Source organism: Heptranchias perlo, chromosome 27 (genome assembly GCF_035084215.1).
Source record: "Heptranchias perlo isolate sHepPer1 chromosome 27, sHepPer1.hap1, whole genome shotgun sequence".
Taxonomy (NCBI): Eukaryota; Metazoa; Chordata; class Chondrichthyes; order Hexanchiformes; family Hexanchidae; genus Heptranchias; species Heptranchias perlo.
The window spans coordinates 21720930-21746620 of NC_090351.1; the positions used below are offsets into that span (position 1 = coordinate 21720930).

General features: G+C 40.1%; 1 protein-coding gene across 1 annotated transcript in view; it reads left to right on the plus strand.

Moving 5' to 3' along the window:
• Positions 1 to 219: 219 nt before the first annotated feature.
• Positions 220 to 25691, plus strand: part of brpf3b (bromodomain and PHD finger containing, 3b) — a 53973-nt gene continuing 28501 nt past the window's right edge. The window contains exons 1-2 of the mRNA XM_068007448.1: positions 220 to 483; positions 8987 to 10382. Coding sequence (XP_067863549.1) covers positions 8998 to 10382 — 1385 coding nt within the window. The 5' untranslated portion in view covers positions 220 to 483; positions 8987 to 8997. The remainder of the gene's footprint in view (positions 484 to 8986; positions 10383 to 25691) is intronic.

Sequence of the window (25691 nt, forward strand, 5' to 3'; positions counted from 1 at the left end):
AACCGACGGCGGAGTTTTAGCGAGTTGTTATGGGGGGTAATAGCTCCCACAGCCTGCGCTGCACCGAGCAGCTGCCCACACTTCCCTCACGCGCCCTGCTCCTTTTGGGCTGGTCGCTGCTGCACGGGGTTTCCGCGCTTGCTCGGGTCATGCGCAGGGGCGTGTCCGGTCTGTGATTGAAAAGAGCTTTCCCAACCCCCCCCTCCCCCCCCCCCTACCAGCGGCAAGGGTTCGCGTTTCTACCGCTATCTTACGTACTCTTCCTTGCACTAAAATCTCCATTAAAGTCCGTCTTTGTCGTCGCTGGGCTCCGACGAAACATCCTCGGGCGCACTATGAAGCGCTCCGAACGAAGAGGACGACATATTAGGCGTTGAACAGCGGCCACCGAACGGCAGATACCAGGCGCTTCTGGTGCCATTAATAATTATTGTGTCCCGGAGGTTTTTTTTTCTCTCCGACTTTGCTCGTTTCTCAAACAAGGTAAATGGCGTTTTTACACGTTGTTGTGCGCGTTTGTTTGCCTGCGGGATAGAAAATGAAGCTGTGAGCTTTGTGATGCGCTGCCGCCGGCGAGTGAAACGCACTCAGGTCAGCCGTTAGAGGTCTGTAATTAATATGCGTTGGGGGTCGCTTGTTGTGGAAATAGTCGCCATCTTGTTCTACAGTAAATTCTCTCCGTCCAACCGAACCTGGGAGTTGTAGGTCCCGCCCTCGCGCTATGCTGATTGGTCATTGGAGAGCAGCTCCTTTCTTGATTTGTGCCAAGTGAATGTCATCGCTGGCGTCCATTGGCTGCTGCTGTTGTCGATCATCCATGTGCTGATATACATCCGTTAGCAAGATAGGTAGAGCCGGCACTTATAAGGGGGAGAGAGAGGGGGGGTTTGGAGAGAAAAATTCTGGAAAATTCCTCTGAAGGGGTTGGTGTTGGAATGGAGAGGGGTTGTGAATCATGGTTTCAGGTCGGATATTTTGATAATTCTAGTGGGAAAGAGGGGGGGAGGGAAGCTTGGGTTTTTATTGTGGCCTGGGTGGGTGCCTGTGCCGATGGGAGGTAAATTCAAATGCGCCCGGGAAAATTATTTGCTGCAGTGACGTCAGCCACCTTTTGACCCTCGATGTCTTCTACGTCATCGAACAGCTGAGCTCGCGGTGATATCGATGCAAAATAGAAACAGACGCGAGTTTATTGGTGTCAGAAACCGATGAAGTGAAATAGCAGACAAAGGACTGAGCCTCAGGCCACGTCAACAATGTACCGCACTTAGTAATATGATAACGAGTCCAACTTTTAGAATAAAGTACATGTTGATATCTAATATATTTTCACAGGACGTGGATATTGGTGAACTGAACGGTTGATTTAAGTCTGATGCCCGGTTTCCTTATTGTTTTACTACTAAGTACTTGTATTTTGCGACTCTTTTTTTTTGAACACTGTAACATTGGCCGATTTTGTTTTAGGCTAGCCCTACATTTTTTTTTTGATCGCACGTTTGTACAAGAGGTAAACAACATGTTAATGAAAAACTCGTAAATAATAACATGCACAACGCTCGCATCTAATATGAAGGTAGTCTGGGTAACTTACTATGAATTAACCACGTTTATATGGTATTGGATCGAAATAATTTGTTGAGTCACAAAGCGAGTTACTCTTTGGGAAAAAAAAGTCCGCATATTACAAATATCACGTAAAATTGGATTTTGCTTTACTGGTGGTTTACATTGACAAGAATGATAATATATTGTACAAGACATTTCAAATAATATAAACACATTGCAAACAGTATTTAAATGGAAGCCTTCCCTTGTGCCTGTTGTCCTTAATAAAAACATCTATATGATAAATGTCATGGTGCCATTACATTTTCAGATTTAAATTTCATGGAATTTTCCTCAAGTAAAATTTATTTTGATCTGATTAAAATTGGAGTGCCTTGGACTTAGTAAATGTTGATATGTTACCTTTATAAATTTGTAAATGTACTATAATAAATAATTGAATTATGTAGATATTCTGTATGTGTCATGGCCATATAGCAGGGTATGTTTTTCAAATTTGAAGTGGGGATCCAGTGATGAAAATTCTAGAGTAAGGAGTGTGAGCTGAGATGTAGATTATTTTTTATAACTGGGGAAGTAACACTAATATCCCATATAGTATGAGGATCTGTTGCCTACGTTCTTTTAAATGTAACACTGAATATTAAATGTAACACTGAATATTTATGTACCTCACAGATATGTAAGGTATAAACAGACTTTCTGACTTGGGAGAGACCATTTACAATAAAACAAATTATGTAATCCAATTGCCCTTTGGGTTTGTGTGCTGCATTTTTCCAACATCCGCAAATTATCTCTAGTATTCCAGATCTCCCTGTCAGTTCTATATTTTAAAAAATGAGAAATATCTGTAAATAAAGGTATAGAAATTTAGAATCCAATGAATGGATGATGGTATTAAATATATAGATGGATTTTACTGTGTTTTTGTCAGATCACAAATGATAGTACAGGTATATAGTTGTGCAACAACAAAAACATTCCCCTCTTTCCTTCCAACTCCCAGGGTATCCTTTGGTTCCTATTATTAGAAATGTAAAAATACAGTGGGAATTTCCCTGCCTCTCGGTCTGATCATTACCGTACTCATGATGTGTTTCATTTCAACTATTGCTTTTTTTCGGATGGGGAGGAGAAAGATTTAATTAAAATTAGTTATATAATGAGCTATGTGTAAAACAGGATCAATTAATTGGCTGGTAGCTGCTTGTGATCATATGCATGATAGAGGAGAGAAAACAATTATTTAATGTAGAAATTTCATTTTAAACCAGAGAAAAGTGATTATAATTTTATTGTATTCATAGGCTAAATCACTAACTATAATATTATGAATTTTACGTTTCAATACCAAATACTGTATCCAAAAACTTAAGTGAGTGGTAACAAGTCATTTAATACTGTACCACCTGGTATGTTACAATTTTTTTTTAATGGGTTGGGAGCTGGGTAGAGATAAAGCCATTGCATGTTGCAATTCTGTAATTATTTCTCATTCTCAAACTGGTAAAAATCTTCTTGGAAAGAAATGAGTGTGAAGACATTTTATTTTTAAATATAGATATTGGTCAAATAAACAGAAAGGAGAAAGTTCTAAAGCAGCATTATTATCCAATGCTGTATACTGAAGTTAAGACTTTATTTACAGCTTTAGAAGCCACAAGGTGGGTTAAGGATTGTACATACCAATACAGTATACTAGTTGTTAATTAGATGAACGTTTTCTGCTTTACAGTTTTTTAAGCAGAAATAACTACTTTCTTTTACTAACTTTTATGGTGAGTTGTTTTCTTATCTTAAGCATTTCATTTCATTCTCTTCTGTTGTTACGTGGGTCTATAGTGCTCCCCTTTTTATTTCTATCTTGTTTCATTGCAACCTGTACCTTGTAAAGTTCTGGCCTGATGGAGGACAGGCAATGTCTGTAACCATCCTTGTGTATGTTTTGAAAAAGTTTCAGATCAGTGCTTTATTATGTCTGTATGTGGTATATAAATTTTACAATTTTGTGTAACAGTGAAGACTGTTTTGTGCTCCATAAAATATCTAGAATTGGACAAATGTGAAAGCACTGATAGTGTATGCTGCAGTCAGTTTGAGTGTTTGTGTGTGTGTGTAGGCTTAGTGAGTTTATCCAATGAGTAGCTAAGTTACAAAGATAAGGAAAGTCTGAGGTTCGATCCCCAGTCTGTGCTGAATTACCTGATCTCAAGGTTTAGGTACATTACAGTTGACCTCAGTGCCCCAGGTTAGCAAGGGGAAAATCGGTCAGGATTCTATTTGCTGTGGATGCTGAATGAAGATCGGGCCTAGCTTAGTTGTGGAATTCCTTGTGGTTGAATAGCCTATTGACGCTCACTGTTGATGTTCACACACAAATAATGGGTTTTCAGACAACGAACAAGGGGGTGCTGGCATCATTGGACCAATCAATGCCAGCAGAGAGGGGACAAAATTGGCAAGAAAAGGAAAAAAAACTTCAATATTAAAGTATTTTTATTACAACTATTTATGAATTTTTAATTTTGGGACATGAAAAAGAATGTAGGTTTGGAAGTGATATGTGTAGGCGTACATCAATAGAACAACAGAACTTTCCTGGCATTTTCGTACTAAATATCTTACTAACTTAAATCACAACTGCAGTTGTGACTGAATACTCCACAGTTAATGTATTGTAAGCAGATTTAATTAAAGCACATGACTAAAAAGATATTGCTTTACTAGCTTCTGGCCTGAGATTTTCATTATTGACTGGCTCTCTGGCAGGCTAAAATTGAGTGCATGCATTGTGATGCTGAACCAAACACTAATATCACAACAATAAAGCTACCCAATGGCAGAAGTAGCTTTATTACTTTAATAACTCTATCTGAAATAATTTTTAAATTCTTGAATTTTGTTCTCCATACCTTCTGCCCCCCATTCTGTTTTATTTTAATTTTAACTTTGTTGCTTTTATTTAATATATCTTTTCCTTTTGTTTTTTTTCTTAACAAATGCGAGAAACTTTTAAAAAGCTGAATTTTGATTGGCTTGAAACAGACTCCATAGGTCATATTGAAAGCCAGAATAGTAAAGATTGCATCACAGATTAAAACCAGGTCAATATGATGCATTTTTATAGATTGAAACAGAAAGGGGATGTTGATGGGACATATCAGCATGTTAGAAGATTAAATGAGTGAATTAATTATTTATTTGATGCATCCTCAAGTTAAGTAGATATTTATTATCCTTATCCATACTCTCCAATTTTTTTCAACACCTCTCCTGAAGTTGTTGACTACAGCTAGGATAGTTCCACAGGCCTTGGCTTCATATGAATCTAGATCATGGTGGCCACATTTTTTTTCCCTCATGGGCTGATAGGTCCATACATTGGAGTTATAAGGGCCACCAATGTAGTATAAATCCATATCCCTATTCATTTACATATTTTAAATTGTTCATATTATTAGATCATGGTATTTTGATTTAGGACTTATCAGCAGTGAGGTGACTGTGCTAAAAACAGCCCTTTCCAAGCCTCTGAGCCCACACAATTCAAACAGGAAAAACCAGCGAATAATAAATGTAAGTGAAAATAGAACACAGGGACTTTGAGGACAGATTAGCAGGGCATGGAGGCTGCAGTTTGGACACCCTCGGTCTAGACCAAAGGTTTTCTCACGTTCCTGAGGTCATCAGATCTCTGATTTGCTGACTTGCTAGCACCTTATTTCTTTAGCTATATATTAAAAATATTTTTTGTGATGAAAGCACTGTTTTCCTTTAGGGAGCTGACACTGTTTTGGAAGTTAGGATGGGTACCCAGGATTGTCAATATTTGTAGAGGGTGTTCAGAGAAAAGTTTGAAACCATTGATCTAGACAGTAAATAGTGGCAGGTTGTTTGACCATTGGGCGTATCGCAGGAACCTGATCAGAGTTCTGTGCAAACTTTCCATCAGGGGTTGCTGGATACTAGATGAGAGCACTGGCTGGTTTTTCTTCTTTGTTTCTCCCTTCCCCAGATTGGGCACCTGTAGCACACTGCTCTGGGTAAGATCACCTGGCTCAGCATATACTGGGCATTGAACCTGGGATCATCTGGTTAATGTGGCACATTTGCACAATGGTCAGTTAATTTACCAACTGGAGGTTTCTTCTACCCTTTCAAATATTTTTTCCTGACATAGTCTTTAATACTTTTTAATGTTTTTTTAATTTCCTATTTGTATAATTTTTAAAAACAATTTATTCACTGTTCTTCTATCTCTAGTGTTTATAAGCATTCTCTACCTCCCCCCTCCCCCACTAACTACCTATCAGTAACAAATGGATTGTCAATAAAGTTCTGGTACAATTTACTTTTGATACATATTTCTGTGCAGAAGCAAATCGCTGGGGGAGGGAGAATGGAAATCTTGGGATGTCTGACATCATATTGCAAACTATTTCCTTCACGAGTCATTAGTGGTTTTTACTGGTGATTAGGAGGTGGAAGAGGATGATGGTAAGGTGTAGAAAAACACTTCAAGGCACTTCAGAGGCAGGAGGGGCTCGTGCCTCACCTCCCTACCCATGCATATGATTGAGCATCCAGTCTTTCATTTGACTGCCATTCCAGTGCCCTGGGTTTAGCACTTTGTCCCAGAGAGCTCAGAATTTAGCAGAGACCTAATTATAGATTAGCTGGATTTATCCACTTCACATGCCTTCTGAAGTCACTCTGGACAAGGACTGTATGAGAGAGCTTGAATCAGGTTACACCATTTTTGTCCAGACTGGATATATTATACACACTTGCCTTAACTGTTCAGCATAATTAGTTTATACAGTCTGTACCTAACTTCCTTGTTGCTTTTTAAATACAATCACAAGGCACTTTTGTGCTGATAGTGTGCCAATCAGTCACTGGCATACAGTTCTCCTGCCTTCGATGGCACTGCATTATATGGCGAGGGAACGCTGGAGGCATAACTGCAATGGAGACTCACATTTTTATAGGTCTCAAGAGCTGCCATCGAGCCTCCATTTAAATCTAAAGATGGAGAACCTGATTCCTCCCCATCTACCCATCAGTCATGGGGTTCCGATCTCCAATAAGAGTGGATTTGAAACTGTGGGAGGAAGAAATATTAATAGGGGTACTGGCGCACAGTTGTTTTCCTGGCTGCCCAGCTCTCATTGCATGAATGAGCTGTTAGTTTGTGCCATATGCAATACAATGAAAAACAGTTCTATCCTAAAAAGGAACTTTTCAAAACAAGTGCTGTCTGGTAACAGAGATGGCTTCCTACCAAACACATTCAGAAAGCTTGTTCATAAACAAGATGTTCAGACAAGTGATTAGTGGAACACACTGAAGTGCAAACAAGGCATTGCTTACGGTAATGTTAAATTATCCAGACACCTAAACTTCATCAGTATGTCAAGGACACCCTTGACTGTAGCCCAGGGTATGCTTGGCTAATAATCAAAGACTTTCCAATAAACCTATAAAGTAAACTGGAATTTTTTTAAGGGGATTGTCTCTTTTTCGGAGTAAATAGAAAATAATTAGAAAACTTCTAGAATTGGTAATAAACTAAAAAGCATCCCAGCATAGTTCCAAAGCATCAGTTTCACCAAACTCAGCATGAGGTCTGTGCTGCTGCCTTTTAAAAATAAAAACTTCCTCTCGGGACTTCCTTGAAGGCCAGGAGAAGCTTTTGTGCCAAGTATGAAAAAGCTCCAGCCAACGAATTAGGACAGAAACGCCCCCTACTGCCACTGCCTCCTCCCTAGTATTCCTAATACTGGTGGAAATTTCAGACATAGGAATGAGGAATTTATTGCCCCAAATTCAAAGAGGCAATTTTTTTTTTAGGAAAGACAGAAAGTAATCAATACATTTGATTGTAAGCCACTATATAAGAAAGACTTGCACTTATATAGCGCCTTTCATGACCTCCACACGTTCCAAAGCACTTTACAGCCAGTACTTTTGAAGTGTAGTCACTTTTGTAATGTAGGAAATGTGGCAGCCAATTTGTGCGCAGCAAGGTCCCACAAACAGCGATGTGATAACCACTTAATCTGTTTTTTAGGTGCTAGTTGAGAGATAAATATTGACCAGGACACTGGGGAGAGCTCCCCCGCTTTTCTTCGAAATAGTGCCATTTGATCTTTTACATCCACCTGAGAAGGCAGACGGGGCCTCTGTTTAATGCTTCATCCAAAAGAGTGCAGCACTCCCTCAGTACTGCACTGAAGTGTCAGCCTAGATTTTATGCTCAAGTCTCTTGACCCACACCCTTCTGACTCAAGCGAGAGTGCTACCCGCTGAGCCACGACTGACACCTGATGATCGCTTGGCTTCTAACAGTCACCAATTTAAGTTAACTATAACTCCCAAGTACATTGAATAGGCTAGGTTTCAATGATAATATATGCTGGAAGTGTAAAGAAGAGGTGGGACACCTTGGCCTGTATTTATTTGAGATTATGGGGTGACAGTGAAATTGTAGAGGAGTGCCTTTTTCTTCCTCCAGAGCCATACCCAACTTTGGCAATCCTGGGTGACTGGGCTTGATACAAGGATTGTGAGATAATGCTAAAGAGTTTTTATATGGGCCATTCTTTTGAAATTGGAAGTCCCTTTTTTTCAGATCTGGATGTCAATCAAGAGATGCGATACTTCCAGTTTTACAAATAATCATCCAACAGGGTAAAACTGTGTTAACTTCTATGTATGACCACATGTTTTTTTACTAGTCAGTGGAGTGCATCAATGGAGTTTGTAGCCTGGTCTCCACTGGCATTCTTTTTAATATGGCATAAATTTATCTGTAAAAACACTAAAATGAAGAGGAAAATCTTTTTAAGATGTTTGAGGAGGAATTTTTTTGTCCTCTACTTGATCACTTCCTAACCCCAATATTATGGCTTAGTTTTAAAAGGCTGAGGTGTCTGCATTCATTGTTCAAGTTAGGCAGCTTGACACTAAAAAAAAATCAAGGAAAGACACAGAAAATTATCTCTGAGGCACTTAAGTCTCCCACACTGCTTATAATTCCAGTTTAGTTATCCTTCAAATATTTCTGGTTCTGTTGAAAGAATTTCAGTTATTCATTGAATAGTGATTTTTTTTTGTTAAATTAAATTTATTATTTCAGTAAAGCAGGATGGTGGATGTGAAAAATTTATAATATGTTCACATAAACCAGCAAAAATACCCAGCAGTGTAATTGTGGATTTCCTTTCAAACTTGGTTTGTATTTGGGGAGTGTCTTGCATTGTACACCAAGGTGAAATGCTGATAGTTGTAGGTCTGAAGTGCAGCACACAACATTAAACATAGTGGTTTTTTTTGAAGAAAAAAGCTAATGTAAAGAAAATATCTCTAATGAAAATTTCTGTTCTGATACAGTTGTGTTACTGCTTCACAGATTGCAAGTAGATGATGCGAAAACCACGAAGAAAGATGAGAAATAGTTGTGGAGGTCGTCGTTCCCCATCTCCCTATGGACTTAAATGCTCACCAAGCAGAGAAACATTGACGTATGCTCAAGCACAACGGATGGTTGAGGTAGACATTGATGGCAGACTGCACAGAATTAGCATATTTGATACTTTAAAGATTATCACTGAAGATGACTTGACTGCCCAAGAAATTACAGAATGTAATAGTAACAAAGAAAACAGTGAACAACCTCTCTTTCCTTCAAAGTCTAAGAAAACAATTTGCAAAGACAAAAGGAAAGAGTCAGCCTCTAAGCATGCAGCTGGGGCATCTGTTGAATTACCTCAACCTTCTTTTAGAATTATTGACTATAACCCTCCTGATGCCCCACCCCTACCATCAGCATATTACAGATATATTGAAAAATCAGTGGAAGAACTGGATGGTGAAGTTGAGTACGATATGGATGAGGAGGATTATGCATGGCTAGAAATGATCAATGAAAAGCGTAAGAGTGACGTGCTTGGCATAGTGTCCCAAGAGACATTTGAGTGCCTCATGGACAAACTGGAAAAGGAATCTTACTTTGAAAGCCGGAATAAAGGTGATCCCCAGTCTTTAATTGATGAAGATGCAGTTTGTTGCATTTGTATGGATGGTGAGTGTCAGAATAGCAATGTGATCTTATTTTGTGATATCTGCAATCTTGCTGTACATCAGGAATGCTATGGAGTGCCATATATTCCAGAGGGACAATGGCTTTGCCGCTGCTGCCTGCAGTCTCCTTCCAGGCCCGTTGATTGCGCTTTGTGTCCAAATAATGGTGGTGCTTTTAAACAGACAGACGATGGCCGATGGGCCCATGTAGTTTGCGCTCTATGGATACCAGAGGTCTGCTTTGCTAATACTGTGTTCCTGGAGCCAATAGACAGCATAGAGAACATTCCTTCTGCTAGGTGGAAGTTAGTATGCTATATCTGCAAACAGAAAGGTGCAGGAGCATCTATCCAGTGTCACAAAGCTAATTGCTATACAGCATTCCACGTGACCTGTGCTCAGCGGGCCGGTTTGTACATGAAGATGGAACCGGTACGAGAAACTAGTGCCAATGGGACAACTTTCAGTGTTCGAAAAACTGCGTATTGTGATATCCACTCCCCACCAGGGTCAGTGAAAAAGATTCTTGCGTTGGATGATAATGAGGCTGAGGAAGATGAAGAGGACCAAGAAAAAGATGTTGGTGATGGGGAGAGTCCAAAGAAAGTGTCACCTAAAAAGACCAAAGTCAAATCTAAACAGAAAACTAAAAAAATTAGAAACTTTCTTGAAGAACGACGTGCAGCAGTGCCAGTGGTGGCTGTGCCACAGATACCTACTCACAGGTGAGTTTTTTTAAAAAGAGGTGGCTAAGAGATTTTATTTTGTACAAGCTAATATACCATGTAGTATCGGAGAAATGCTGCTGAATTTATCTACTTTTTAAGATGTTTTTAGGAACAACTTCCATTTTTTCATTTCTAGAACTGCAATATATTTTGTGTTCCAGGACATCATGTTCTCCTTCAGAGTTCTTTGCATATAGAAACTTTTTCTTGGGTATGTACAATAAACAATAGATTGGAGAAAATGCTTCATGCTTCTTCATGAGAGCTCCTATGTGACTATCAGTCCTCTAAAACATCATAATTATTGTAACCCGCAGTTCATTTTCTTTCAATCTTGTTTTGTACTGGTTTTCCTATGTCCCTTTACAAATCACCATTGTTGAAAATTTCTTTCAAAACTCATTTTAAAATAATTTTGGTTCTTATGCAGTAGGCTTTCTATTGCAACTCGAAGTTATGAAATCTACAGAAAAAACAGTTTATTTTTAAAAAAATTCAGATTGGTTTGACACAGTGCATTGGTATACCATGGTAATAGAAGAATATGGAGGTCAAACTCAAGAGTTCCCTGAACGGTAAGTTTCTGAACTTATTTGGGCCATCAATGGAGATGGAGAATGAAGGTAAGATCCTGCCGTACAGAAAGGTAGGATAAACTGAACGGCAAGTCAATCTGGATTGCAGCCTTCCACTTACTACCTGCTGACTCAAAGTGACATTGACACAGGCTTGTGCATTTACTCAGTTGAGAATGGTATGTGGTGGGTGAAGAGGAAACTGACCATTTAAAAAAAAAAGAAATGGGCCTCCTTCTGTACTGTAAATGTCTATGGTTCTATGAATACAGCTACATTCAGCTTCCACAAGTGTCTGAAATCTGATTTGAATAATCTCTCCTCCAAAACAACAGGATTCCAGATGTTTGTGGACACCATCAGGACAAGAATTTATTTTTTCTGTAGCCTCTTTATATTTAATTTTAACTGACCAAGTTGATGTCATTAAAAAAAAAATTCTGATATCGGGGCTGGTGCTATGCCTTTGGTATCAGTATCATATTGGATACTTCATTGAAGTTTCCATCTGTGAATAGTGATTCTTTAAGGGTTTGTCTTGGAACACCTGCTTTGAAGAGCCCCTCTTTTGCTGAACATTGAATCCAAAGTTTTCTGTTAAACATTGAATCCAAGGTAGTTCTGTTTTCACTGGACTATCATCCCAAAAGAAACAAAACTTAGCAGGTTTGAATTCACTGCTGCTCATTAGAGACTGCCTTTTGGCTCTGACAAGCATTGTTCACTTTAGGACTTGGATAGACTGCAGTCATTTTCAGTTTGTACAATGCTATCAGTTTAGACAGCTGCAGGTGTTACACCATTGGTGTCAACAGAGAAGTTCTTTCTGGTACCAGTTAATTTTGCAGCTGACAACAAAAACTTAATGCTCTGTACCTAAGGTAGTATAGTGGCTCTTGAAAAAAAGCAGATATATAAATCTGTCCTTATTTAGGATGATATTATTTGATAAAAGCATCAATCCAGCTCACTCTTTCAGTAGACTGTCCAGTTGATCTCCAGAAAGATGAACTTATAATAAGTTTTCTAATAAATTCAAATTGAATTTGAGCCAGATTGGGTCATATTCTCAGACAAGCAAAGAAATTACCTGTCTCCAGCCCAGTTTCCAGATATCTGATGCAACATGGCTTCACTGTCCATATGTAGAACCATTCTACCATCTTTTTAAAAATGTTGGGAGTCAGAATATTTGCAGCAAATTAACAAGACTACCTCACCCACCCGTGATATCAGTCAGATTCATTAAAGTGAGATAGTGGGCATGTAACATTTTTAAGACATGTCTTGAACTGTGAAGATCACCCAGGAGTATAATTATTTGATCTTATCCTTCCAAACTTGTGCTTTGTTTTGAGTGTATTTTAAGCTATATGATGGGAGTAATTTAAGAATATCACATGACATATATTGTAACATTTTGAAGTGTGTTGGCTGATGTTTTTATTTTCCCTATTCCCATATAGCATATTGGTAATAGTCCACGAATGTGAGTGGTAAAACTTCTCCCCTGTCCATTTCTAAGTTTTCCTTAAGTATTTTAGTTGTCATCTCTATGTATGTTGAAAATCTGTGCCTAACTGAGTCGTGTCTGCTCTGAGATGTAGATGTGTGAATTGAGGCTGTAACAAGAATATTGTTAAGTGTTGGTGGCGTTTATACAACATGAATGGGAATTCACAAATCTTGAGTACTGCTACTGTGCATATACCCTTGATCTTTTGTTGTGTATGCTGGTGGTTTTACTCACTTTCTTCACAGCTATTTTGTCTTTTTGTGACTTGTTTCTCCTGTATTCTTCTACCTTCTCATTCTCCCCGTAATTTCTATTTCCTGATTGTCTTCGATAATTGAAGATTTGGGAGCATGAAAATGGGTGGAAGTGCTGCCCTGCCATTAACCTGCACATTTTGTGCCCCACACAATTTCTGGTGGATGCGACCAGTGAAGGTGGCAGCACCTGCTTTAAATAGATAGGCACTTCATTCAAGTATCGCGTTCAGTTTGCCTTTCTGGCATGCACAATGTCATATTTTAATTTCATCAATGTGACATGGACGTCCAGGGTTGCTAAGCGGCAGGTGTACTGACGTCCATAGAAAGGACACCGTAATATTAAGGTAAGTGTAATTCAGCTATTTCTTAACCAGTTTTCTTTTTCTTGCTGGCTTGAGCCAGTATGCCAATTGTACATTTTTTTTTTTTGCCCCCAGGACCGTTACTAATATCAATAGGTTTTTAATGGAAATACTTCTCTGACATTTGAAAGAAGAGGAGGACCTACAAAGGGATGCTGGGCAGGCCTTGCTGCATGAGAGATGCACTGTGCCCACCTGCCTCTACTTGCTCACCCACATCTGCAGTCCACGGTGAACATGCCTTGAGTTGGCAAATGATTAATGTTGGTGATTATTTTGGTAAATCTGTGCTGTCACTCCTTCAAGGCCAATATATGCTTGCTGAGGTGCGATGCCCAAAACTGAATGCAGTACTTCACATGGGGTCTGACCAAGTCTCTATACAACTGATGCGTAACTTCCTCCCCTTTGTATTCCAGCCCCCTTGAGATAAAGGCCAACATTCCATTAGCCCTTTTGATTACTTTTTGTACCTGTCTACTGGCTTTTAATGATTTATGTACTTGAACTCCCAAATCTCTTTGCTCCTCTACAGTTCCTAGTTGCTCACCATTTAGAAAATACTCTGATTTATCTTTCTTGGGTCCAAAGTGGATGACCTCACACTTGCCCACATTGAATTCCATTTGCCATAGTTTGCCCATTCACTTAATCTGTCTATGTCCCTTTGCAAATTCCTGCTCCCGTCTGCACTACCTACTGTCCATCCTAACCTAGTGTCATCTGCAAACTTGGATATACAACTCTCTTCCTTCATCCAATATGGTGAAAAGTTGAGGCCCTAGAACAGATCCCTAGAGAACACCACTTGTCACAACCCACCAATCTGAGTATCTACTCTTTATCCCCACTCTGTCTTCTACCTCCCAACCAATTTCCAACCCGTCAAAAGGCTACTTCCAGTTCCTTGAAAGAAGAAAGTAGCAAAGCTTTAGTCTTGTGGTATAATTCTAGTGAATCTGCGCTATACCCCCTCCAAGGCCAATATATCCTTCCTGAATGCAAATTTATTAACAACAATACTGCATTACATACCACATATCCACTTTTAATTTGTAGCACTACCTGTGTTGTCAAATGAAGCCTCAGATGTTCCAGTAGTGTAATACAGGTAATCCATACAAAGATTAGACCTTTTTTAAAAAAAAAATGTAGTCCCTTTGCATAAGTCACCACTTACAAAACAATTGTGAGAAATAAAGCACGGATATACACAATTCAAAACCAAATCGAGCATAGTTGTAATTTATAGAATTGCTAGGAGTTGTATTCAAAAACTTTTTGAGTTGTGTGCATTGCTTTGCTCTGTTCCCTACCTACCAAAGGAAAAATGCAGTTTTAAATTCTAGTGCCAGTTGTGTGAACTGCAATGTTTCTTCGGATGGATTTGGTGTGGTGGAGGGGGTTAGGTTGCAATTTTTCAGCTGTAGTAGAATTATCCTATGAAGTTTTGCTAGCGATTTGCTTTGCTGCTTGGGTGGTAGTTTATTTGACAAAAGCAGTGAATGGGTGAGGCACTGTGTACAGACCACATCCTGCCTTATACCATTATGTGCCGGTGCTGTGAAGTGCAGATATGCTTAATTATTTAAACAAGGCTGGAAAAAGCTGTCCTAATTGTTACTGTTCTTGGAACTGAAGGAAGTGTGCAGTTTCTTTTGTTGGGTGCATGGACCCAGAGAAAACCCCCCCTTCATTGGTACCCATTTGATTTTCAGTCGAATGTGGCTTTCCTGGTATTGTCTGGATTACATCTCTTGTTCCAGTCCTAGAGCTCCCTGCAACTTAAAATGAAGTCAACCAAGGAGCAATAATTCATGAGTGCAGATACATAGATAAACTTTCAACATTCTTCTTCATTAATTACCACAGGACTAAAGCATTGCTGCTACTTTCCTCTTTCAAGACCCTTAAAACATCTGTTCAATCATTCCTTTGGTTCTCACTCTCAGCCTCCTCCTATCTCCCTTGCAAAGGGCCTGAGACATTCTTCTGTGTGAGGGGTGCTATATAAATATAAGTTGATGTATAAACCTTGCTTGATTTGGTTGTTTGGTATGAGTGCACATGCAAATACCTTATGACTTTGCAGATAGGCAGTGCCACATGGGGGTGTCTCACTCCTGCACCATATAACAATCCAGGACCTGTACCATCGACTAGTTCAATTTTTGCCAGCAAATGGTTGCATTCTTGTGTCAGCCCTTTTGTCTCAAACTGGGATAAAGTTTTCATTCCTTTTCAACAAGGATAGGTTAGAATTGCAAGAACTCTGTTGATGTATCTATTTTCAAACCCTGCTATTCAGGGTTTTGTTTTTTCCTGGAATTCAGGACATATCCACTAATCCAGGAAAATAATAACATAGACGGGTGTCCTTTATTAGGGCAAGCATGTGAGAAATGATGTAAAATAAAATTCAGTTAATCCTGTGACCCTGCCTACTTGCTTAGCCAAAGAAAAAAAGCAAAGCTGTGCTTTTTAGATTGAATGGTAAAACTATTGACCAATCGTTTGCTTCTAAACCATGTAGAGAGCAAATGAAACAGAATCAATATAAACAAATTGCCTCTGCAACTTTGATCATCATGTCTGCACTAATATTTGCCAGTAGCTTTTTAAAAAAACCTACAAAATGCAATAGCGCAAATATTGCATAAAGTGGCTGTTCCAAAAAAATATATAAAATCACATCTTGTCACTTTGCCTCAGATGCACTAAACACAGCAGCATATTACCCCCATCATGACAGGCAAGGATGCACTACTGCCAGTTGGTATTCAAGACTCACACCACCTGTGTTAGGAACTGGCATTGAAAAGCAACAAATATATAAATCCTTCAAGGTCTAGCAGTATAGGACTTCATAACCATTTTGTGTTTGGATCATGGGGATCATGTGCTAGTGTCCTGTTTTATGCAGTTTATTTGGAAATTGTGCCCAATTAAGCCGCTGTGTTCTTATTTGGGATTTTAACTCAGTTCTTCACAAGTTAATGGTATATTTGAACCTGTTGTAATGTGTAAAATTAAAGAGGTAACTCTGTGCTTAAAATGGGGAGCTGCCCTCAAAGGGACTGTGGATCAGAGAATCAGGACTATGTTGTTGGAAAACTGCACTGTTAGAATTAGTTTTGCTTGTAGACCTGGTGAACAGTAAGTTCTTAGTGCAGATTAGAGGTATTTGACTTGGCATTCTGACCAGGTAGTTCTTGGGACTCATCTGGGATGTCTTACCTAAAAGTTGCTTTTCAGTTTCATTTGGGTCAAGGTATTGAGCTATAGTTTAATTGCTGCCTCAAGTCAGAACAGAAATGTTATTTACATTATGTGAATGTTTGCAAACCTCAGGATATTATTTCTCAAACAGTTCAATTTCTGAAGTATGGACAGTAATTTGTTTTCTATAATGCAAATAACCAAGATTAGTTTGAGTTATCTGCAACTTCTGGAGTAGAGTTTTGATATTTGTTGCTCACTAAGCTTCTAGTGAGAATACTTCATTTAACTGTGAATGCAAACTACTTGTCATTGTATTGCACAAATATGTATGGCTTTAAAACCTAGATCTTGGAATTTAATTTCTAGGATTATTTGTTGAAATAAGTTTGCTTATTAAGAATTCTACTCAGGATTCTTAATTCTTCATGTTGTTTATGTGCAGTATTGTATTAGAAGTAGAAATACTGCTACCAACATAATTTAGTATAAAAAAAATCAAAGTACTGTCATTTATACTCCATTTCAGGAAATCAGACAGATTGTGTTTTTTCATTGTTTGACTCAAGCCCTGTTTGATTTGGAGGTTAAACTGACTTTAATACTTAATGTAATCTGTTTGTATTCTGTGGGAGTGAATAGTAACTTTGCAACCAAGCGGAGTAATAATTCATGATTGGAAAAATAATAACCTGTGTGAATCCTTCCTTATTCAGCCTCCACAGAAAAATAGGATACTGTTGTCATCCCCTGGAGAGGAAAATGACATAACGTTATATATACTTGTTGAAGCCTATGGCATTGCTTACAGTTATGCCAAGTAGTATTATCAGGGACTCTGACTCACTACCATTAACATTGGGGTTTAGGAGCATTGTGGAGAGGGGTTATGGACATATTGGGGCAAGTCCTGGGCTTAGGTATCACTAGGAAAGAGTTGCTTGGATCTGGAAGCATTGGAGCAGAAGAATCATAAGATCATTAGGGGTGGACTTGGGTTTGGGAAGACATTTGACAATTTGTGATTTTGTTGTGGGATTTGGGAGAAGTCCTGGTGGGCGAGAATCCAGGAGAATTAGAGATTGGGGTTCAGAGTCTGGTAGTAATGGTGGAGGAAGGGTTTCAGGGCCTGGTAGAATGAGGAGGACTGTGTCTGGCAGCCTTGAGGGAGGGGATGCTGAAAAGTGAAGCTGAATTGTTCTCTGCCCCTTCTAGGCTATCAGGTGGTCCTCACCATATTGCCGCCTGCCAGCTTCCTTCCAGACCTGTCTGAGGTCCTGTTTGGACCATCAAGCGCCCTCACCCTTCCAGCTCCTTCCCTGTTGTCAGCTGGCTCCTGCCTTTACATTTCTGCATTAGAGTACTTAGTACATTGTTGGTGTGTTAATCGACTTATAGTCTTCAATAAACATAAATTTTCATTTTTTAAAAAAAACCTCCTAAAATATCAAAAACCTAATTTCCCAAATTTTAATGCAAAAAAAGTCTAAAAAACGATTTGCTGTTTTTCTCAGAAGAAAATCATTTTGAACTGAATTTGGAGCCAAAATAAAGAGGGGGTAGAGCTTGCTCTGGTTTACATAGGCAGCAGAAAATCAGGTGAAATCCAATAAGTCGGATTGATCTTCCTGCTAGGCTTAAATCACTTGGTGGGGGGGAACAAACTGAAATTTCCATCAAATTTTCTATTGAGATAAAGAATACATTCTGGATAAATATATTTGTATTAAATAACAGAAGAAACCACAGTTGCTGTTAAGGCACAGATGTTATCTAACAGTCTGTGAGGTAAAATATTCATATTAGAAATGGAGCAGCTGTTAATATTTTAAATGTGGAACCAGCTGGAATAAAGGTTTGAGAATTCAATCTCCAGATTAGTTTTTAAGTCTTTTGTAAAATAAATCCTCACAGGAAGAGGGACGACACCCTTCTACTTCAACTCTGAGATACCTACTGAGGTATGCTAGGAAATTTTGAAAACTGCACATCCTCAGCGTGGAAAGGTGTGGCTGGTAACTTCTTTCAACCAGTCAAAAGATTTTGAGACAGACTGATACCTTAAAGTATATACATTAATGAAGGCATTAAATGATGCAAAAGACCATTCAATGCGTAAATTTGGCCATTATTGAGAAATATGCAATAGTTTTTTATTTTCTTTAAATCCTTATTTTGGACATTAGAAATTTCAGTTACTGAGAAAAAAATGGCAGACAATTTTTTTTCCAGAAAGCATTTTGAATGATCAAATTCATTTATCTTTTTCTTTTATTAGTAGGTTCTCTTGACTGGTTATTCAGGGATTGTGTTTTTCTCAAGTCCTTAGTAACTTCTCCTGTATAGTTTTCCAGCCACTTCCTCACTTCTAATTTGCATATTCCCAATCTCTGCTGCTGTTTTACTTTGAGGCAATCAGCACAGTGTAAGGGTGAAAGTGTCTAGTCACCGTAAATTTGCGATGTTATATGGAATAACACCCATATAAAACTGTATATCTTGTCACTCAACGTGAGCATCACCACAGCCAATGTGCCATACTTGGGGTACCATGTCGTACCTATATAAATTTCACTAAGCTGGTTTGCTGAAATTTCAGATCCGTAAAACAGCAACAAATTAGAAAGGAAGAACAAATTTTGTATTTATATAGTTCTCTTCACATACTTGGATCATCCCAGAGCACTTCACAATCAATGAATTACTTTTGAAGTGTAGTCACTGTTTTGTAGGCGAACATGACAGTCAATTTGTGCACAGCAAGATCCCCCCCCCCCCCCCCAGCAACAATGAGATAAATGATCAATTAATCTGTTTTAGTGGTGTTGGTTGAGGGATAAGTGTTGGCTGGGACACTGGGAGAACTTGCCTTTAAATAGTGTCTGGGGATCGTCTAAGATTAAAGAATGCACCAACAAAAGACACTGGAAAAACTTGAGGAAGAAAACAGCATGCAATCGCAAAGTTTTTTTTGTGAAAGCTGCTGTATCGCTTGGATTGTTCAGCACTTTTCTGTGGAATGTTTAGCAGCATTACATGAATGCTGCAGTAATAAGGCTGTAAAGCTTGAATACATTGTGCCCTTTTGGTTCCTTTGAAATAAGGTTTATATGCAATGCAGAGCTTGGTGGCATTACCAAAATAGTCCCCTTCCCATGAAGAGAGTTGTAGCTTTAAACAGTCTCTAGACAATGGGTCCAGGACACCTGACAGCTTTTTTGCCATAGCAAGATGGGTGCGTACTTAACAGCTTTTGTTGCAGTGTGGAAATGTGGTGAAGGTTGAACAAAGAGAGATGTAATAAAGGCTGCTGTACAGGTATTCAGACAGGCACAGAAACAGACTGGGCAAAAACGTAGCATTCCGGCTGGTGACACAGACTGAGTGGATGCAACTGCAGCGTGAAGACCCTCTGTCGGAGAGGTCATCTGCTGAAGTAGAAGTAATCCCAACCCATCAGAAGCAGAATTGAGTTACTTGATATCATGAAGTTCATGATACAATGGGATTGGTTAGAAATGCACCAAGAACTGGTCTGGGAGTAGAAGTATTCTAGCCCCAAGTAGTTGTTACTATCAGATGGAGATAGGAGCCATTTAAGCAACTGACAATCAGACAGGCCACTTTGGGGCTGACAGGATGCTGAAACTCCTGCAGAAGAGATTTCACTAACCAGGTATGGCCAGAGATATCAAGGATTGGGGCCAGACTTGCAAATAGTGAAACTTGCAGAAGCCCCCCGCACTAGATGTCCAAGCAGGTCTGCTGATTGATCTGGAATTGGGATTACACCAGCCAGCATCAACTGACAAAAGGCATAAAATTACATCAAGAACACCTAAGGTGTGCCCACAACATGACAGTGAAGCAGGCAGCACAACTATCCAAGGGTTTAGGAGCTGCAATTTGACTGGAAGGCTAGACTAAACCCATTGTGAACAGGTGTTATAGCCCTGGTTAGGAATAAAAGGATCAGTTGTAAGAATTTGAGAGATATGTGGGAGCCAGTTCCAGAGGTAGTACTCAAATGGCCCAAACTTGATCTTCCAGTATTTGTAATTAGGTCTGAAAAAGGTCCAGGTGGAGAGATAGTGTGCTGCTTAGAAACCTGCTGTGTCCCTCTGCTTTTCTTCCTAAACAGGTCAATCCAGAGCCATGAACAGTCATAAGACAGCAAGGACTAGCTGAGACCAGAGATCAACGTGGGGGTATCGGCTGAAAGACAGGGCAGTGAGACGGGGCTCCTGGAAGCTGCATTCTGGGGATGTCTGTGGATCCAGGGCAAGCAAAGAGCAGGTCCAGCATCATACAAGGACGACCTGACACGGTGGACATCGGATTGCCCCAAGAGAGACCGATTCAGAATCCGAGGTGGGACTGTGGATGTCCACTCGGTCGATGTTTCATTCACGTGGTATGGACAGTACTCAGAGCAGAGCAGTGGAGCTGGAGTGATCTATTCCATTGTTTTGATAGACCAGAAATCGTTACAACTACTCCACTTGGAAGATGGACTGTATTTTTGTGTGTATGTCTATGTGTATGCGCATGCATGCAAGCAGTGAGCAAATCTGTGCTCATGCAGCATCAAAACTTAGTGGGACATCAGATAGACATGAGGACACTAATTCTTCAGTAGGGAAGGAGATGTAAGGCTGGTATAATTCAGCCCTGATTCTGTAGTATGTTTTGAGTTGTACTTTTTTTAGTGGTATTACATTACACTTACAGTAACAAGGCTGTAAGGCTTGAACAATTTGTCTCCTGTTATTGATGGTTTGTTTGAAACATTGTTTGCAGTAGTTCCCCTCCCACCCCCATGAAGGGAGGTTCTGCTTTTCCACCCTCCAGGTTTTTAGGCAGGCATCTATCTGCTTTGTCTATCATAGAAGGAAGATAGATATGATAGTCTGGGCCCCTGTAGGATGAAGCCTCCCCCCACCTCAGTTCTACAAAGTGAGTTCAACATTTGTGTCTTCCTGGACTAATTGATATTGGTTAGGGAGAAATCACCTATGCTGTTGTCAATAAACTTTATTCAAAATCTGCATGGATTGCTGCTGTTTGCTTTGCATTATTGGACTCTCAAACATTTGTAATGTAAGAAACCCGTAATTTAAAAAATATGCCTATTCTTGTATAATTGCCTGCACAGTGTTGTAAACCTCTGGAAAATGTTTTCTTGGAGAGGGCTACTCCTGTGTTGGGGGACTGAGGCTGAATTTGGGCTTTTTGGCTAAATTATTTGATTGGGCTTTATTAACTTATTTTCTGCAAATACTTTGGTTCTTCCTGATTAGCAGCAGTTCATGTCATTACAGAAAGCCCCTGACCCCTCTCCTTTGGTTTCACCCACTGCTTCTGCTAAAGATCTGGCTGCCTAACCCCTTTACCATGCTCCCCACAGCAGTCTACCCTGAATGGAACAAAACTCTCGCTATTTGGGCCACCATGATTTGGATTTCTCCAGCGCTTCCAGATTTTGCCTGAAAGACACCCTTCTTCTGTTCTCAGAACCCTTTGCAGTCCAGCATCCCCTGACCCCCACCCTCACCCCTGCAATTCTGTGCCACCTGAGTCCTCCTTCAGCTGCAGGTTTCACATCATCCAATGTTATTTTCAGTTGTTCCACTGTAATTGCAATGACAGTTGACAAGTATCAAAAAATGAAAATAGCAACAGATTGTGAAAATCGTAGGTAAAGAAGCACTCAATTGAAAATTACTTTGGGTGGTGTGGAACAACTCAGAGGCTGGGACTTCGATAACGAGGTCCTGATCTCATTTGGGAAATCCTGCTCTGCCTTCTCCTTAGAAGATCAGCCATGTCAGAGAAGGTGGGAACTCCTTACATTGGGAGTACTTGCTTCACTGGCCCAGAAGGGACCTGGCGTAAGACTGGCCGGTACACTAATTGACATGGAGCGTACTAGAATCATAGAAAGGTTACAGCACGGAAGGAGGCCATTCAGCCCATCGAGTCCGCACCGTATCTATGCAAGAGCAATCCAGCTAGTCCCGCTCCCCTGCCCGATCTCCATTGCCCTGCAAAATTTTTCCTTTCAAGTACTTATCTAGTTCCCTTTTGAAAAGCTGTGATTGAATTTGCCTCCACCACCCCCTCAGGCAGTGCATTCCAGATCCTAACCACTCGCTGTGTTTTTTTTTAAAAAAGCTTTTCCCCATGTCACCTTTGGTTCTTTTGCCAATCACCTTAAATCTATGTCCTCTGATTCTTGACCCTTCCGTCAATGGGAACAGTATCTCTCTATCTACTCTGTCTAGACCCTTCATGATTTTGAATACCTCTATCAAATCTCCTCACAACCTTCTCTGTTCTAAGGAGAACAACCCCAGCTTCTCCAGTCTATCCATGTAACTAAAGTCCCTCATCGCTGGAATCATTCTAGTAAATGTTCTGCTTGTCTCTAAAAGTAGTTCCCACCAGGAGGATCCAAGCCAGGGAAACTGCTTAGACCCTGAGGATGGGCACTTTTTAAAAAAAAACAATAGTATTGCCACCTTACACAGAGGACCAAAAGGAGGACAAAATTAAGTTTCCAGACCCCTTCTCCAATAGCTGGTGGACATTACTGTTTCCATCAGCTTGGGGCTAGCAGGCACCCAAAATGTACTCATAATGGCACAGACACCTGCTGGCCCCATGAAAATGAGGTGCCCTTCCACTGACTCAGCAAATGTGCGGGATCCTGGCATAACTGCATGCCCTATGGATTTTCAGGTGTAGTTTTTTGATGAGGTTTGGCCCCAAAAAATTGATAACTGTTGAGTTAGATCATTGGTGATATCGATGGTCAGGGATGGCCACGTTGGTTGAGTAAGCTGCGAGAGAAGGCAGGCTTAAAAAAATATATAAAACAAAGTCTTTTTTTCTCCAGCGCTTCCAGATTTTGCTCCATCAAAATAATTTGTAGCCACTGTTCAATTGTGCTCACTCTCCTCCGGGCTGCTCCCCCATCTAAAATCACAATCTCTTCAGCTGTGTCTTCTATGTGCCGTCTCTTGCCTACTGCCAACCAAATCTGGCCTTCGCCATTGCCACAACTCTGTTGTGGCACTTGCATTGCGCTTCCAAATGATGCGTATGCTCTGCTATTTCTGGCAGTAAGAAAGAACTTGCATTTATTTAGTGTTTTGTTGCATCTTCAGAATGTCCCAGAGAAAGTTATAGCCTTTGGATTTATTTTGAAGTGTAGTCACTGTATTGTAAGCAAACAGCGCAGATAATTTATCCAACAACCAGCAGTGAGATAAATAGTGGTGTTGGTTGAGGAGGAACTCCCGCTCTGTTCCTCAAATACTGTCTTGCGGTGTTTTACATCCACCTGAACAGGTGGATCGGGCTTCATTTTAATGTCAGCACTTCTGACGATGCGACGCTCCCTTAGTACTGTACTGAAGTGACAGCCTAGATTATGTGCTGACGTCCTGGAGTGGGACTTGAATCCACCAACTTTTGACTCGGGAGGCGGGAGTGCTACCACTGAGCTAAGCTGATGGCCAGAGCCTGGCATGTGTCCTGGACTACTCTTAGATCCTGACTTTTAATGCTTGTAGCCCAATCTCCCCTCTCAGAAACCACTGCGTTTCTACAGCCCAGTCCCTTCTAATTACACATCGCAGCCCAACTGCATCATTGGTCCCGCTCTAGCCCTACCCAGTCCCTCAATGCTCTGTATTCCCATCCACCATTTTCCTCCCCACCTGCTGAATGTACTCTACCTGCTTCCCACCTATCCACAGATCTTAGCTTCCTGCCACCCTTTTTTCAAAACCCCAACCTGCTGAGTCCTTCCAGTCTTCAGATTCTCTTGAGTTCTTTTTCTCTTTCCCCCCCCCCCCCCCCACCAAGTAATCACAGACATCAGCTTCTTTGTCCTCCCCTCCCCCCCCATCCCCCACCTTCTCTTGACCTCGCATGCCATGCCCAGACCCTCCCTCCTCCAGGAGTGCTTTCGGAGCTCAGCCACCCTGGACCACCGGTCTACCCAGCATTCTAATTCCACATGATGACTGAGGTTCAACGCTTCCACTCATTCCCTCCCACTCTGCAAACTTAATCCCTTGCTTTCTCCTTGCTACAGCATTACTACCCTCTCTTACTCTAACTGTCACTTTGAATCATCGTTCCTGCAGCCTTTCCCCCTCCCCACCTCTAATCCAATACAGGTTGCCTCTAGGAACCTCTACAGGAATCCACTGTCAAATTATGAAACTATTGCGCAGGGTTTTTTGTGCACTACATGTTAAACGTAGCAGGTGGTTTGTACATCATTTTATCATAATCCAAATATGACATCCGTATTGCATTCTGCACAACTTTATGATCCACCTGACACAAAGCAAGGCCATTTATTTTAAGAAACTGAGGACCATGTGCCAGAAGAAAATTGAAAGTGATGGACATAGCTATCTCAAGATGAACTTTCTATTGAAATGATAAAGATTTAATTTGAAAGGAAAAAGGGACTGGACACATAGTGATGAGAAACGACTTTTTTAAAACAAATAATCCGAGTACAGAGTAATTATTTAAGTAACAAGCATTTTTAAATATATTTTGAAATGTATTGAATGTGGGATTTCCGGAGGTGAGGCTGGAAGATTCCTTCACAGGATCAGTGTAGCATACTGGCCATTGTGGCATTCAAAAATGTCATACACATTCTGATGTACAGGGGACTCCCAGTGTAGAAGTGATGCATCCCTGAGCTGTGAGAAGGGGGTTTGCTAGTTGCAGAATAGTGCCATCAGCAGATTGACTTGCAAGCTGACCAACTTGGTTAACCATACTTGGTTTACTTGTATGTGTGAAGCCCCCCTTCCTCCTCCCAATCTACTCTAGCTTCATCCTCATTGTCTGCCTCCTGCTCAGATATGAAGATAGAACAATTGGCCCTTCAGGAAAGAATCATTCATTGTATGGTATGTGGATGAATCACTTGTGGAGATCTGTAAACATTGATTTGTGAATATGACTTTTAACTTCTCATTATATGAATTTGTTAAACTTAAGTGGCAGCATAAACTGTTCCTTTAATAATTTTCTGGGATATAAATAAAAATCGACACTGAAACTTGTATGTGTGCTTTATATCCAATATTCTGTATATAATGCAGTGCATTATTGGAATATGTGTCTTAGTGGCCAACATGTGGGTTTTGCTTTACATTAAATGACACAAAACAACGTATTGTATTACTTGTCATAATAAGAGAATTCAGTGGTACTGGCATCTTCCCTGTTCGAGAGATGGAAAACTTTTTTAAAGCATTTTTTCTTGGGTAAATTCAGTTTTTCTTCCTCCTGATCATCTTTTTAGATCATTGAGCGTTTGCTTCAATCCTTTTGAT